This window comes from Tenebrio molitor, chromosome 1 (assembly GCF_963966145.1).
Source record: "Tenebrio molitor chromosome 1, icTenMoli1.1, whole genome shotgun sequence".
NCBI lineage: Eukaryota > Metazoa > Arthropoda > Insecta > Coleoptera > Tenebrionidae > Tenebrio > Tenebrio molitor.
This window is the reverse complement of record NC_091046.1, coordinates 39,355,146-39,368,412: the sequence shown is the minus strand read 5'-3', so window position 1 is coordinate 39,368,412 and position 13,267 is coordinate 39,355,146. Positions and strand designations below refer to the sequence as shown.

Below are 13,267 nucleotides of genomic sequence, written 5' to 3'. Positions count from 1 at the left end.
GGGTAATATAAGCAGTTTACCTATTCATCTTTAGAATCTAACCCCCAATCGTCTTCTGAATATGATTCTGCGGAAAGTTGAATTATTATTGAAAGAATGTCCTCAATTGGTAGATTTCCCATCAATTATTTCCAGTCCTCTCTAATCAGTTCCTCGCAGTGACGAACACCATTGGTCCATATATTAAAATTATAAAAGAAAATACCTCAAATATGTGTGCATCTTTACTGCAATTTAGCATGGTCGGTTTTTCTCTCTGCATTTCTCGCGTAATCTAATCATAGCCAATTTTTCTCGTTGTGTTAGATCCTTCCTTTCGGAAACTCATTTAACTTTTTATTTTTATTTAAATGTAATTGCGGCTTCACTAGCGCAAGCGCCTTCACAATTCACATCAATGACTGACATACAGTTGACATTTTACGTTGCCAACCTAATTACTATCAAATAACCAGTGGCTCATACCAACCTGACAACACTTTGTCAATTGATTATAAAAAAAAACAGACTTTATACACGTTTGAAGCGCAGGTGTGTTTGAGTTTCAATTTAAATAACCTTGTTGATGTTTACTTCCTCAGAAAGCACGAATTAAATTTCATCTTCCCTAATTTACTTTTGTTAAGACTAATAAGAATTTACAAAGATCAAATATCTTCTCCAGAAATCAAATATTTATGCCAAAAACGGAAACTTTCAGTGTAAATTTATGAGTCTTATCATTGAATCAGCAAACTTTAAACGTAGGGGAAACCGGGGCAATGGGGCCACCAGGGGTAATAAGGCCACCCGTATATTTTAAAAACCGCGTTCTTATTTCCTTCAAAATAGGGTGCTGCCATTTTCTAGAAGGAAGAATAAGGTGTATAGCAAAAATCGTCGTTGTGGTGACATCAGTTGGTGTTTTATAAAATAAAAGCCAAAGCGTGAGTTTTGATCTAATTTTAGGTGTAAATAAAAGTAAGAATAAAAATAATTTAAATAAAAATATTGCAATGAAAATTTTTGTGTTTAATATAAGATTATTATAACACAGTTTAGTATGTATTTGATTGTCTTATTGAATATTAGAGATTATATTTTTAAAATGTTTTTAAGAGTCAAATAATGGGGCAATAAGACCACCCACAAAACAAAGTGGTTTATGTGCGTTTTTCCTTTTTTCAGATGATTCTCCATTATAAAAGAACCACCAATAAGGATCATGATGGCGAAAATTGCATTATTTGTGGTGACTATGGTAAAGGTCGCGAGACTTGGGCGCATAAAGACTGTACTAGGGCAGATACACTTAATGATTATATGTGTGATTTTTGTAATAATGAATAATAGTCAAAGATAACAACATTTTTTAATTCTAATTCTAATTCTAATTGGTTTTGGGGTAATCAGGCCAGCCGTGGTCTCAATACCCCAGACCCTGGGGTAATGAGACCATCTGTAGGGTTGAGTTATTTTCATTATAAATCTCAAAATTTTAAAAATTGTCCTCATCTCTGGATTCAGGTTGATAAGAAATATGTTAAAGTTTAACTTTGTCTGATAATGATAAACAAACTCACCCAAATAAAAATAATATTCATGCTTTCCCTTAAGGTGGCCCCATTCCCCCGGTCTCCCCTAATAGTCAAACAGATCTCACCAAATTTTCGTGAATTTTGTTCTTCATTTCACTGAATACTGGCGATAACAAAGTCAGTTGTTGTCGCCAATAAATTCAAATATCATCGAGCCTGTTTTATTATATGTATAATAAATTTTTATGGATCACTGCCTTCATTAAATTAGAAGTTTTCAACTACAGTTTGAACGGTTTTATAGCCCCGAGCCTTAAAGAAGTTCGCGACCCTAATGAAGGTTATTTAGGAAGTCTCACACAAGATATGATGATTTCGAAGAGGCCTGAAAGTTGAAACATCTCTTCACAAAGCTCGAGTTTGATTTTTAATTACTTCAAGTATAACACTAAGTAAACATCACAGACTTCTCAAAATCAGCCACCTGAAATTTTTACAAAGAGCTGATGGCACAATTTGCACACAAAAAGTTTTTATTAAATAACGAAGTCATGAAATCTGTCTTAACTTTTAATTAGTAATAAAGCTCAGCTTCCTGAGTCCTAATATTACGTGTTAGCCTTTTCATATAACTGTATTAAGGCGCCGGAGGAAGTGAGGAAAAATACAAGGGCGAGGCTTTTTTAGATCAACAAAATCAGATAATCCCCTTAATTCAGTTCTATTTTGTGGCGAGATTGTGAGCTAACTAACGGTATTGTTGTTGTTGTATAATGTCAGTGATTACGGCCACACCACCGACAACACTAACCCAGTGACTCTAATATTCTCTTATTGGCCATATTTAGAAGCAACAATTTGATTTAAAATTAATCGATAGGGGTGCGATAGGAGATTTAAGTGTTTTTTAAATTGTTTTTTGGAGTGGATTTGGATGTTTATTTTTTACTTTTATTTAAGTAAATCGGTTCCTATTTTGGACCTGGATTGAAAGTGCTGAATTCCATGACCAAAAGCGAAGTTGTACGTTTTTGTACGATCTATTAAATGGCAAGAGCGTAGTTTGCGTAAAAAGTGTGTCAGCAAATTAAATAAATAAAAGTTTTATGTCGGCTGCCACGTCGGTGGTAATGTAGAGGTAATTAATGAAAAGTAATAAACTTCCTGGCGATTTATGTCCCACTGAAAGATTCATAAACTTCATAAAGTGATTCATTATCATCACGCGGTACTTAGGAACGTTCCGCTTCTAATTCAGGTCTTGTAACAAACATTTTTATTGGACATTAGGCGGGAACGCTCTGTCGAGAATTTTGGCGAAATCAATTCTTCGGTAGCTCACCGAACGAAGTTAAGTCATAAAAAAGCCGGATCACAAGTACACTGCCGTATAACACTTTCAGGATAGGAAACCGGATATTTACCTGGAGCACACAAAGGAAATTGATGTTTCACTGTATATTCCCTCTTGTTTTACTTCACTTTCACCTCGTTTCCAATTTATATTTTTTAAAGAACCCTCCAGGTAAAATCTGATTAAAAATAATACTCGTTTCCACATGGGGCAACTATAAACAGCTTAAAGAGTTTAGGGGAAATAACCGCCGTACCATTTTTGTTGTTTTCTCTTCTTATCTGCGACCTAGCTGTAATTACCGGAAGAAAGTGTTGTCACGGGAGCCGACTTGAAAAAATTGTTACGATCTACCTAGTAGCAAATGTAGGAGATATTTTATTTTTTATTTTAAGCAGCTTATTGCATTATCATCTCGAGGAGAGAGCTTTCGTGTTTTATAAATGCTATATGCAAATTTAATAACACACCTGCTCTCAAGCTAAAAGGCCACGTTTTTCATCCGCATGAGGGCTAATCGGTTCGTGTCACATCATCGCAGTCTCACGTTTGAAACTTTCAACTGCATCATTGCATACGTGGTGGCAAATTTTTGCAACGTGGAAGCTGCAAAGAGAAGTGGGGTTGGTCATTTTGTCAGTCTTCAGTGGTTATCGGTACATTTGCTACATGTTGATGACTCTCGCAGCTTTCATCCAATCATGTTCAATGTAAATTGTTAGAGAACTATGGCTTAAAATTGAGTCAACTCTTTTCCCGAGTATTGATGGCTTAAATTTATTGTCGATTGAATATTGATTCAGTTTGAGCGATTCTTTGCGAGAAAATTATGTCGCTTAAAATATAATTTTTTTAGGGTTCATGCAAAAACATCTAAGGGAGTTTTCTAAATTACGAAACTTTTCATTTTATTCTGGAAAAATTTAAGTAAGGTTCTTCACTTATACATACTTAAAAATTTCGTTCACCGTCCTTTCATGTTACAGTTGCTCCACTTTCAGAAATAATCATTTTTAACACAACTACTGCGCTCGCGTATGTAAACTTCTCACTTTTTGGGAAGGCATGGAACAGAACAATATTTTTTCATTGGTAATTATGAAATCTCCTTAATACAGGGTTATTATAAATGTTTGTTACATCGTAGTATGCTGTCAAATTTGCAATTACAATACGATCATATCTACTACTGACACTATTGATGTGATTACTTGGTTGCCTAAAACAAGGGGCTTCTAAATAAAATAAATTTCGTTTGTTCAGTATATGAAAATTTCATAGCACGATGATAACATTTTACACATGAGACAAAAGCAAATATACCTAGTGTTCTTAAAGAGAAGCTTCAAAATGTACACTGTTATGTTTATAAGCCGTTAAAGACATTTCCTGGATTTGCTTATTATTTATTAAATGTATCTTAGTATCTTGTTCCAGAGGATAAACCACTGGTATTGAATGTTTAGATATAAAAATATTTACTAAAACAACCCCAATGTTCTGGACAGGGTAGTCTTGAAAAATACTCTTTCGCTGCCTTAACTAATTCAGAATATCGTAATTAACACTTTGAAACTATAGTTCATTTTTTAATGCTGTAGAAAAAGTCAGGCAGCCCAATATACACTTTCAATAGTTCACTAGATTCCTATTTCAATTTTGTAAATTACTTCAATCCACGATGCCATATGCCACAATAAATACATTAATATCAAGTCGTGTCACTGTCAATTAGGTATTAACTTAAAGGCTCGTTTGGTCAAGGCTTTTTATACTTTATTATGGATGAGATGCACAGAACAAATTATGTTCAACGAAAAAGTAAATCGTCCTTATCCGTATTCGAGAAAAACATGATTTTTAACATTTAGAAACATGTCTGTGATGAACACCCGAGAAGAAGAGTAGATGTGGGAATTGGATGTGCGTATTGAAGTGACTGTGCAACCACTGATTATACACCTTGGAGAGTCTGATGACTAGGGCCCGGATTTTAGGCAATTAAAAAGTCGGAAATAGGTGCCTAAAATAGTCCCTTAAACTACTGCAAATAGTCCCTTAAAAACTGAAAATAAGCCATACTAGGTCCTTAAAGTTGTGGTTAATTAAATTAAAAAATGTGTTTTTAAAGTTTTAAGTAGGTACACACAACAAGATATTTACTAATTATTTTTTATTAATTAATATACAATACTACAAGTTTGTTAGTTATTTACATTGTTACGTATTTACATTGCATACAAGATATTGCTCTAAATTTTCTACTTTAAAACATTGTCGGTTATCCACCAAAATGGACTTATATTTTGAAAAACTTCTTTCTACCTCGCAAGAGGTAATGGGCGCAAATTTGTAATAAATTTCTTCCATTTTGGTGTCATGTTCCGGCACATCTTCACCTCTAAAAATTCTTGCCAATTCTAGAAGAAATTTGTATCCAGGATTTTTTTCAGTAACATCTTCAAGTTTTTTTAATGCTACTGCTGCTACAGGGCCTGGAGATTTTTTTAGGGAGGTAAATACGTTTTCAACAATTTTGATTGAATCGGTTAAAGGTAACCCATTTTTTTCCAATTGAGTAATACTTTCGCAGATTATTTTAAAATTACTGCGAACATAAATTAATTGGTTTTTTATTCCGGGTTTCTTCATTATAGACTGTGCTTTTTGAATAGCAACAGCAGAACTTCCATCAAAGGACATGACAACCTGTGAGTAGTTAAAAACAGTTTAACAATCAATTAATTTGCTTATCTTTTATATACTTACTTCTTTAATGGAATCAAAGTGTTCGCTGTAAAACATAGCAGCCTGAAGCCATGTTCCCCATCGTGTTAAAATTGGCTGTGGAGGCAGTGGCATTTCTTTTAGTTTTTCTTTGTACATTTCAACTCTCAAAGGTGCCTTAACGAAAATTTTTTTCACGTTCGAAATTAAATTATCCACATCTTCATATTGATAGCGAATTTTTTCAGCCACTAGATTTAAAGCATGCGCTAAGCATGTGACATGCACAATTTTTGGATAAAACACCTTAAGGTGTCTACCAGATTTTATCATATATGGTGCTCCATCCGTTACAAACAAAAGAAACTTTTCAGCAACAACTCTGGTACTCCACAAGATTTCTACGCATAGAAATTTTAAATCAAAATAAATTTAAAAAAGTGAAAAACCCTTACCTAAAGATTGATTTACGAATCTAGCTATTGTCTCATGATTTGTTCTTTCTAATTGTTTAGACGCCAAAAGATAAGATTTTCCAGGTTCATCTTCTGAAAGTTTCCCAACCAGACAATTCGCCACATATCGCCCAAGTGCATCTGTTGTTTCGTCAACTGAAACCCATATGTTAAAAGGATCCAGCTCATTCCGAATGCGGTCAATAGTCTAAAAGTGAAAATAATTTTAAATTAAATATTAAAAGATAGTATGTTCATACATCTTTGTAGCATTTTGGTAAATAATTTTTCCGTAAAGTAGACTCATCCGGAATTTTTCTACCACAATATTTTGTCAGAAAATTCTGAAACGCAGGATTTTGTAGTTTGTGCCATGGTATATTGGCAGCTAAAAAGACGTTACAAAGTTCCATATTGAATGTACTATTTGCCGATTCCTCCAAGTTCTGTGTCAGCAACGTTTGCCGAAGCGGTGTCATAATGTTCTCTTTATGGATGGCCGTTTGCTCATGCTGTTGCAAGTGACATTTTTTTTCGCATATAAACTACAAAAAATAAAATTTTCAAATAAGTAAAAAATATAAAATGACATATTTTTAATTATGCTTAACTTACCAGTTTACCACAAGCTTTACAAAACATTTCTCGGGTTGATTTTATTTCATATAAATCTTTCTTGCTTGTCCACTGTAATATTTTTTCGCGTAAACTAATTTTTTGTTTCGGCATTATGTTCACTTTAAACAGGTTCACAAGAAACACGACCACTGCACGGAGATAAAGTAAACGAGAAATGACAAATTTGTAATGCTTATATTTACGTCTCCCACCAAATTTCAGAGGAGATGGTTAATTTTATATTTCTTAAATTTTTAGAAAATGACACCCTTAAGGTTTCTCTTATTGTTTCACTTCGGGATTTTAATTTTCGTTTTTATGGCAAGGACCATTTTATAAACGTTAAAGCTTCTAACAATACCTAAGTATCAGAAAACATTAGACCGCGTATACCTGCACCCCTTCGAACAGAGGCAAACAGATAAACTCTGTAATTTATGCCAGTCCAGTCTAATGGTTTGTGGTACTTAGGTATTGTCGGAGTATTTACCGCTGACATCATGGTCCCAACCGTAAAAGCGAAAAAGTAATTCCTGTATTGTACTGCACTTTGTACATTTCAGTAATTACATCTCCTTAAATTTTAAAATCATAAAGCATTGTAAATTTTATTGAGGTACCACTTTTACATTTTCAATACCGTAAACTTCCCAGAATTCGAAAATTGGGAAAAAACCGCAAAAATGAAATTGATTTTTGGTCATTTTAGGCATGTTCAGGCAGTTAAAAGGTAAAATAGGTATTTAAAGGGCATTTTAGGCCGAATAGGCAGAATCAAATATGGCTCTAATTACTCTAATTAAGCCAGAAATCATTTATAGACAAGTTTCATACATGTGCCTTAAAAAATAAAAATAGTCCATTTTGCCTAAAATCCGGGCCCTACTGATGACGATTCGAATTAACCGGAAGAATTCGAAGATGAGAGTTGATTTTTTAAATTAATAATATGTCTAAGTTATCGTTAATTATTGTTTCTACATATTTACTAACTTACTGTTTTTTTATTCATTAATTCTAGATTAAACACATTATTAAACACATTTTCTCATTTTAATTAAAATTTATTATCAAATGTCAAAACCTTGTCAGACTGACGGAGATTTTGACAATCAGAATTTTTAGCGGCATCGTGGATCCATATCAATTATAAATGGATCTAAGGGATCTAGTCAGCATTGATAACTGTATATTGGGCTGCCTGACTTTTTCTACAGCATTAAAAAATGAACTATAACACATAATGAAAATTTAAAAGTGACAAATAGGAACTGTCAAATGACAAATTTACAAATCTAGAGGAAGTGGCAAGTGAATACGTGTACAAGAAATCACAAACAACTTCGATATACCTAACGAACATTTATAACAACCTGCAAAAAGCGGTGCCAGATGTCTTTTGCTTGTTGCTTGGTTGCTTCTAAACCACTGAAAGATCTCCGTGGTCTACGGCAAGATGTTTTGGTCTTTCAAATTCAATTACTTTTGATTACTTAATGGGAAGAGACGACACCTTTGGAATGGAATCGGTCAATAAAATAGTCAGATTGACCGCTAATTAAAAATGATCTAGAACCCTTTGCACAGAAGAACAATCATGAAGGTGGTCATGTTTAATTTTCAGTAAAACCCTGCGTCGCACGGGTTGGGTCTGTTAGACCCAGACCATGTAAAAATACGCTATATTTTCGTTATTTTTTAAGTAATTTAATTGGGCTCTTCAGTATCTTCTCAACTTTTGGTGTATTTTAGATTGTAGGAATTAATTAAAATGATTTCTGAACCGTTTTTGGTCTGGAGGGCATTTGGGTCTGTGAGACCCAACCCGTGTCATCGCGTAACTTTTTTATTCTTATACTTATTCTGAAATAAAAAAAATACAAATAACAAACAAAACAACAAATAGAAAATAATAAACACAAGACGAGAGCCTCAAATAAGAAATATAAACAGGGAATGATGTACACCTAAAACGAAGCATTCGAGAATCAACAATGTGTTTGACCGGACTTCCGGAGGAATAGCGCCCGGAACAAACTGAAAATAGTCTAGGACGCTGTAAGCAATGCAAAGATTGTAAAGCAAAATCTTTTTGTAAATTTTGAAGGGCCGGGTTATGATTAGAACACACCGCGTGGTGTTTTGTTTTGTTTGCGTGGATAATTTTCACAGTGATTTTTGAAAATTTTGAATTTCTGTACAAATTTTTGTTTATGCTTTTTGAAGACTTCAGAGAAGGCTGTCATGTATTATCTAATGGAAAAAATTAATAACACTATTTCACAAAATGTTTGTTTGGAATTAAACGTAAATAAACAAATATATGCCAAAAATGCAGTGTTTTAAGAACAAATCGCAAAGCATATTTTTAAATTAAAATTTGTAATAATTAAATGGATATGCGAAAAACAAACACACTAACGGAGAACATAACAGCAACAGAACTTAAAAACCATGACCTAATTTGCAAAAAAAAAATTCAATTTTGGGTCTCTCAGACCCAAGTCGTGTGTTCGTGTGACTAGCAATGCACCCGTGTAACGCAGGGTTAAATTGGCAATTTTTCAATAACATTATGTATAATTATACTAAAAATAAAACGACATGCAAAAATATAAAGACACATAAATATAGTATTGTATCCTTAGCTGTGACTCCTGTTATGAAAGTACAGTTTAGTAAATAGATTTGAAAATGTTCTATACTTAAATATTAGTATAAATGTAGAAGTTTTCTTATAACAAGTCTGTACTAAGGTGAGAACACTGTTTCGATGCTCGTCACATCGAGCCATTATTAATTTGATGTGTTTTACCCGACGATGTAGACATTCTGTCGGATTATTTATTTGAAATTGGAATTCTTAGAAGGGAATCGTAATTGGATTCAGTTCACATCTCGTATTTACGAAACACTTTAGTTTCGCAATCAATTCTAAATCAATTCTTCGTACAGGAGCCGTATTAAAAACGTGAAAAGTCTCGTTATCTCCTATCTGATTTCAAAGCGCTCACTTGTAAAAATGCAACGTAATTTCTCTATCCGTCTTGATTTGCACTCGGAAATCTCAGATTGATTCAGACTCGTTTAACTTTATTTTAGTCGGGTGAAACGCGTTATTTTTCAGTGGGCGTCTTGAAGCCCATTTCGTGCAGAATTGAATCTGAAATAGTTGCGTAATCGAGAGGCAACAGTAAATAAACTGTTTGATAAATAATTACCAGCACCCATACCAACACTAATTGAAACTGAACGTTGTGATCTCGTTTAATTAGGAGGACCTGTGTAACTTCGCAGTTCTTGACGCCGGCTCGAAAGAACGATATTTGAAATTGTGCCAGGATGAAAAAAGAGAGTTAGTGAGTCAATTAAAGATGAAAGGACTTCAAGGCATGCTTCATTTGGTTGTTAAAATGAAACCGCCACTGAAACCATTGATTTACTTATCGAGAATTCATTTTGGACATTTTTTACGCTTAAATTATTTACGTCTTTGTTCCATTCAAAGGGAAATATAAAATTGCAATAATACCACATCAGGCTTGATCAAAGAAATAATTGAAATTCAAATCGATTTTCCCTTTGAATTAGCTTGTAAAAGGACACATTGGCCCTTGATAAAAAGTTGATCACATTGACTTGTCCCTTCGTATAACAATTGGAATATGTTTGTTAGGGGATCGTTAGCTCTCTGAAATTAATGCGGGTAAAAATGACTTTCACATTTTTCTGCATGAAAAAATTGTATTTAATCTGAGCGTAAAAATGTTCCGAATCCTCACATATGTGCAGTAGTAGATGTTGGCCAGAGATTTTATAGTTCCTTTCATAAAAATAGAATCAAAGGAAGATAATATTTTAGACATTTCATGCATCAGTAATGGTTTAAATATCTTAACTTAGAAAATGAGCGAAATTAGGTGGTAATTGGAGGACATTAGGATAATAAACGCTGCATCTGCTTTAAAGAATTTTATAACAGGCGTCTAAATTATGATAATCTCGGACACTTAATTGTCAATAATTCATAAACTGGCAATGGCATAAAGTCTTATATCATTTTTATTATTTTTAACTGCCAGTGAAAGTAAGGAAGAATTTCAATGATCCATGGTCCTCGTTCATTTTAAAATGTGTTGGCCATAAATTTAAATTTAATTAAAAAACTAATTACTGGATATTTCAACCGTTTGTTGAATGTATTTTGAGTTTTCTCTTTAATTTGACACTCAAATATTAAATTACCATTGCATTAGTTCCAATTGTTAAATTACAACCGAAAATAAAATTGGTAACATAATACAACATTAATTCATACTAAAAAATTTTAGTCACTGAATACTGGATGGCACATTTTAGAATGATTTATGTCTTGTAATTAATATCGACCAAAAGCACATAAAAATTGTCAATCCTCTGAATAACTGATAATTTAAACGATTCAGATATAAATTGATGTGCATATGCGTGCATAACGGTATAAAATAATGTAAAGCAGTGTAATGGAACTGACTATTAAATAAATAATGTGTGTTAAACTAGTTATGTCAACAGGCGAAAGAATTTTATTGGTTAAAAATATTACTAACTGTTGGATGTATGTATCCAGCTATCAAATTAATTTGTAATCGAGTCATCCATGAGTCCGAAATCGTATGTCGTTACTTGAAATCCACGCTCCAAAAGACAAAGCGTAAAACATAGGTTAGGTCTTGACAGTTGACATAACCACAACGGTGGTCTAAGCTACAACGAATTTAATTGTATATCCAGGATTAGGATCTGACGAAAAATTGAAATTAACAACAAAATTTGATGTGGAGGCTACAGTTTTTTCGGATCTATTTAAAAATTACATTATTAAAATTTTTGAAAACCAAATCAGTTTTAAAAAGTCTTTAGAATGACGTAACTTTAGACACCACAATTAAGCATATCAATCGTAAAAGACATACGGGTTCAAATCCATGGGTGACTCGATTACAAATTAATTTGATCGCATAACTTGGTAGTGTCTAAGAGTGCTGTCCGACCCCTACAAAGTGAGTGATAAAATTTGAAATATCCAAAATATTCTCTTTTCCGAAAATAGTTATGTACATTACAAATGCGGTAGGCTACATTTTACAGCGCGAGGTTTTTAGATTGAAACACGACCGCGCAACGGGACTGTTTTAACAAAAACCGAGCGACGTAAAATGCCTACCGCATTAGTAACGTATTAATATTTTTGGCCGACAACTCGTTTTCTCAAATTTGAAATTTGTTGTAACCAATAATTTTGAAAAACCTGTCAAAGACTGACATTTGATTAATAAAATACCAGAACGTTATCTATTATAACTGATATGCTTACGATTTATACCACAGGATGGCGCCATCAGAATTTACAATTTTTCAGATGAAAACATTTAAATTATGTCCATTTTCGAAAACTGAACGGATCAATGGTAGTGGTATCTTGTCTTAGTATAAATGGACTCTATTTATGATAAGCTAACAGTTCCTTTGGAGGTCCCTGAAAGCTTAAATTTTTCGTGGTATTTTACACACTCCGTGCGGTAAAATGACAGATAGTTTGATTAGTGTGTAAAAATCAAGATACCGTAGCTGTTCAAAATGTGTCAAAAATGTCACTTAGAGTTGAGGAGGCCATTTTTTAACTACAACCCTCATTGTTCTTGCAGATTTCGATAGACTCTGGAGAGCTATTTAGTCTTGAAACACCGAATAGGCGGGATAGGTAACAATATCACTTTGCTGTATGTTATTGGTTTTGTAGCAGTAAGTGTTTTACCTATTATGTATTTTTAACAAGTGCATGCATTCTACAAGAATAATTGCTGCTCGCGTTTGAGCAGATGCACCTTTCACATCTCGAGAGCCGATCAATTCGTGATAAAATTTCACAGTGTCATGAAAACAAGTGTAATGCGAACGAAATGTCAAGCTCGCTTTTTGCAGCTCCCACACACTTTTTTAACGTCGCTTTATCTGCGTAATCATTTTTCCTACATAACAAAAAAATTCTGCATTCAGAATTTCTGCTTTGTGTACTTTTCCAGCATGTTAGTTTACTCTGGAAAGGACATAAGAGGATTGTGACCCCAGTCTGCCCAGTTGCCGAATTAGCCAAATTTTTCTCGAAACCTGAAGCAACTTAAATAAACTGTAAAGACGTTCGAGTGTGTTAACGGCGTAACAGAATTACACAGTCTAATTAAATACAAAAATGATGTGCCCCGTTTGATAAGAATTTAAATTGGAAATGTTTCTAATTGCTTTATTAAGTGCTCGGAAATAACTGCGTCAGTTACCTGTTTCACGGTTAGATGACGCTGACATATTAATTTGGCACCACTGCCGCGCAGTTGGATCATTACTGAAAACTTATCAACGACAAAATTACCAACCCTGAGTGTTTACCGCAGTTGTCTTATTTCAAATCTTCATCTCGCGAATTCGAAATTGTTCCAAATAAGTCTTTGGCCTTGTCAGTGGAGATTTATTACACGGAACACACGATTTTGACCGTCGAAGCTGTACTTTCTTACGTCCAGATCGCTTTCGATAAGCGTCATTAATAATAATCGTGC

At 33.6% G+C, this 13,267-nt stretch overlaps 2 protein-coding genes across 3 annotated transcripts in view; one reads left to right on the top strand and one right to left on the bottom strand.

The window, feature by feature from the left end:
• Positions 1 to 13,267, top strand: part of SPR (Sex peptide receptor) — a 202,008-nt gene that overhangs the window by 8,291 nt on the left and 180,450 nt on the right. The window lies entirely within an intron of this gene.
• LOC138141264 (uncharacterized) lies at positions 5,030 to 7,569 on the bottom strand. Its single transcript, XM_069061962.1, has 5 exons — positions 6,669 to 7,569; positions 6,314 to 6,598; positions 6,054 to 6,261; positions 5,641 to 5,999; positions 5,030 to 5,580 (listed from the first exon to the last, which is right to left on the bottom strand). Exons 1-5 carry the CDS (start codon positions 6,780 to 6,782, stop codon positions 5,092 to 5,094), a joined length of 1,455 nt encoding a protein of 484 aa, XP_068918063.1. The 5' UTR covers positions 6,783 to 7,569; the 3' UTR covers positions 5,030 to 5,091.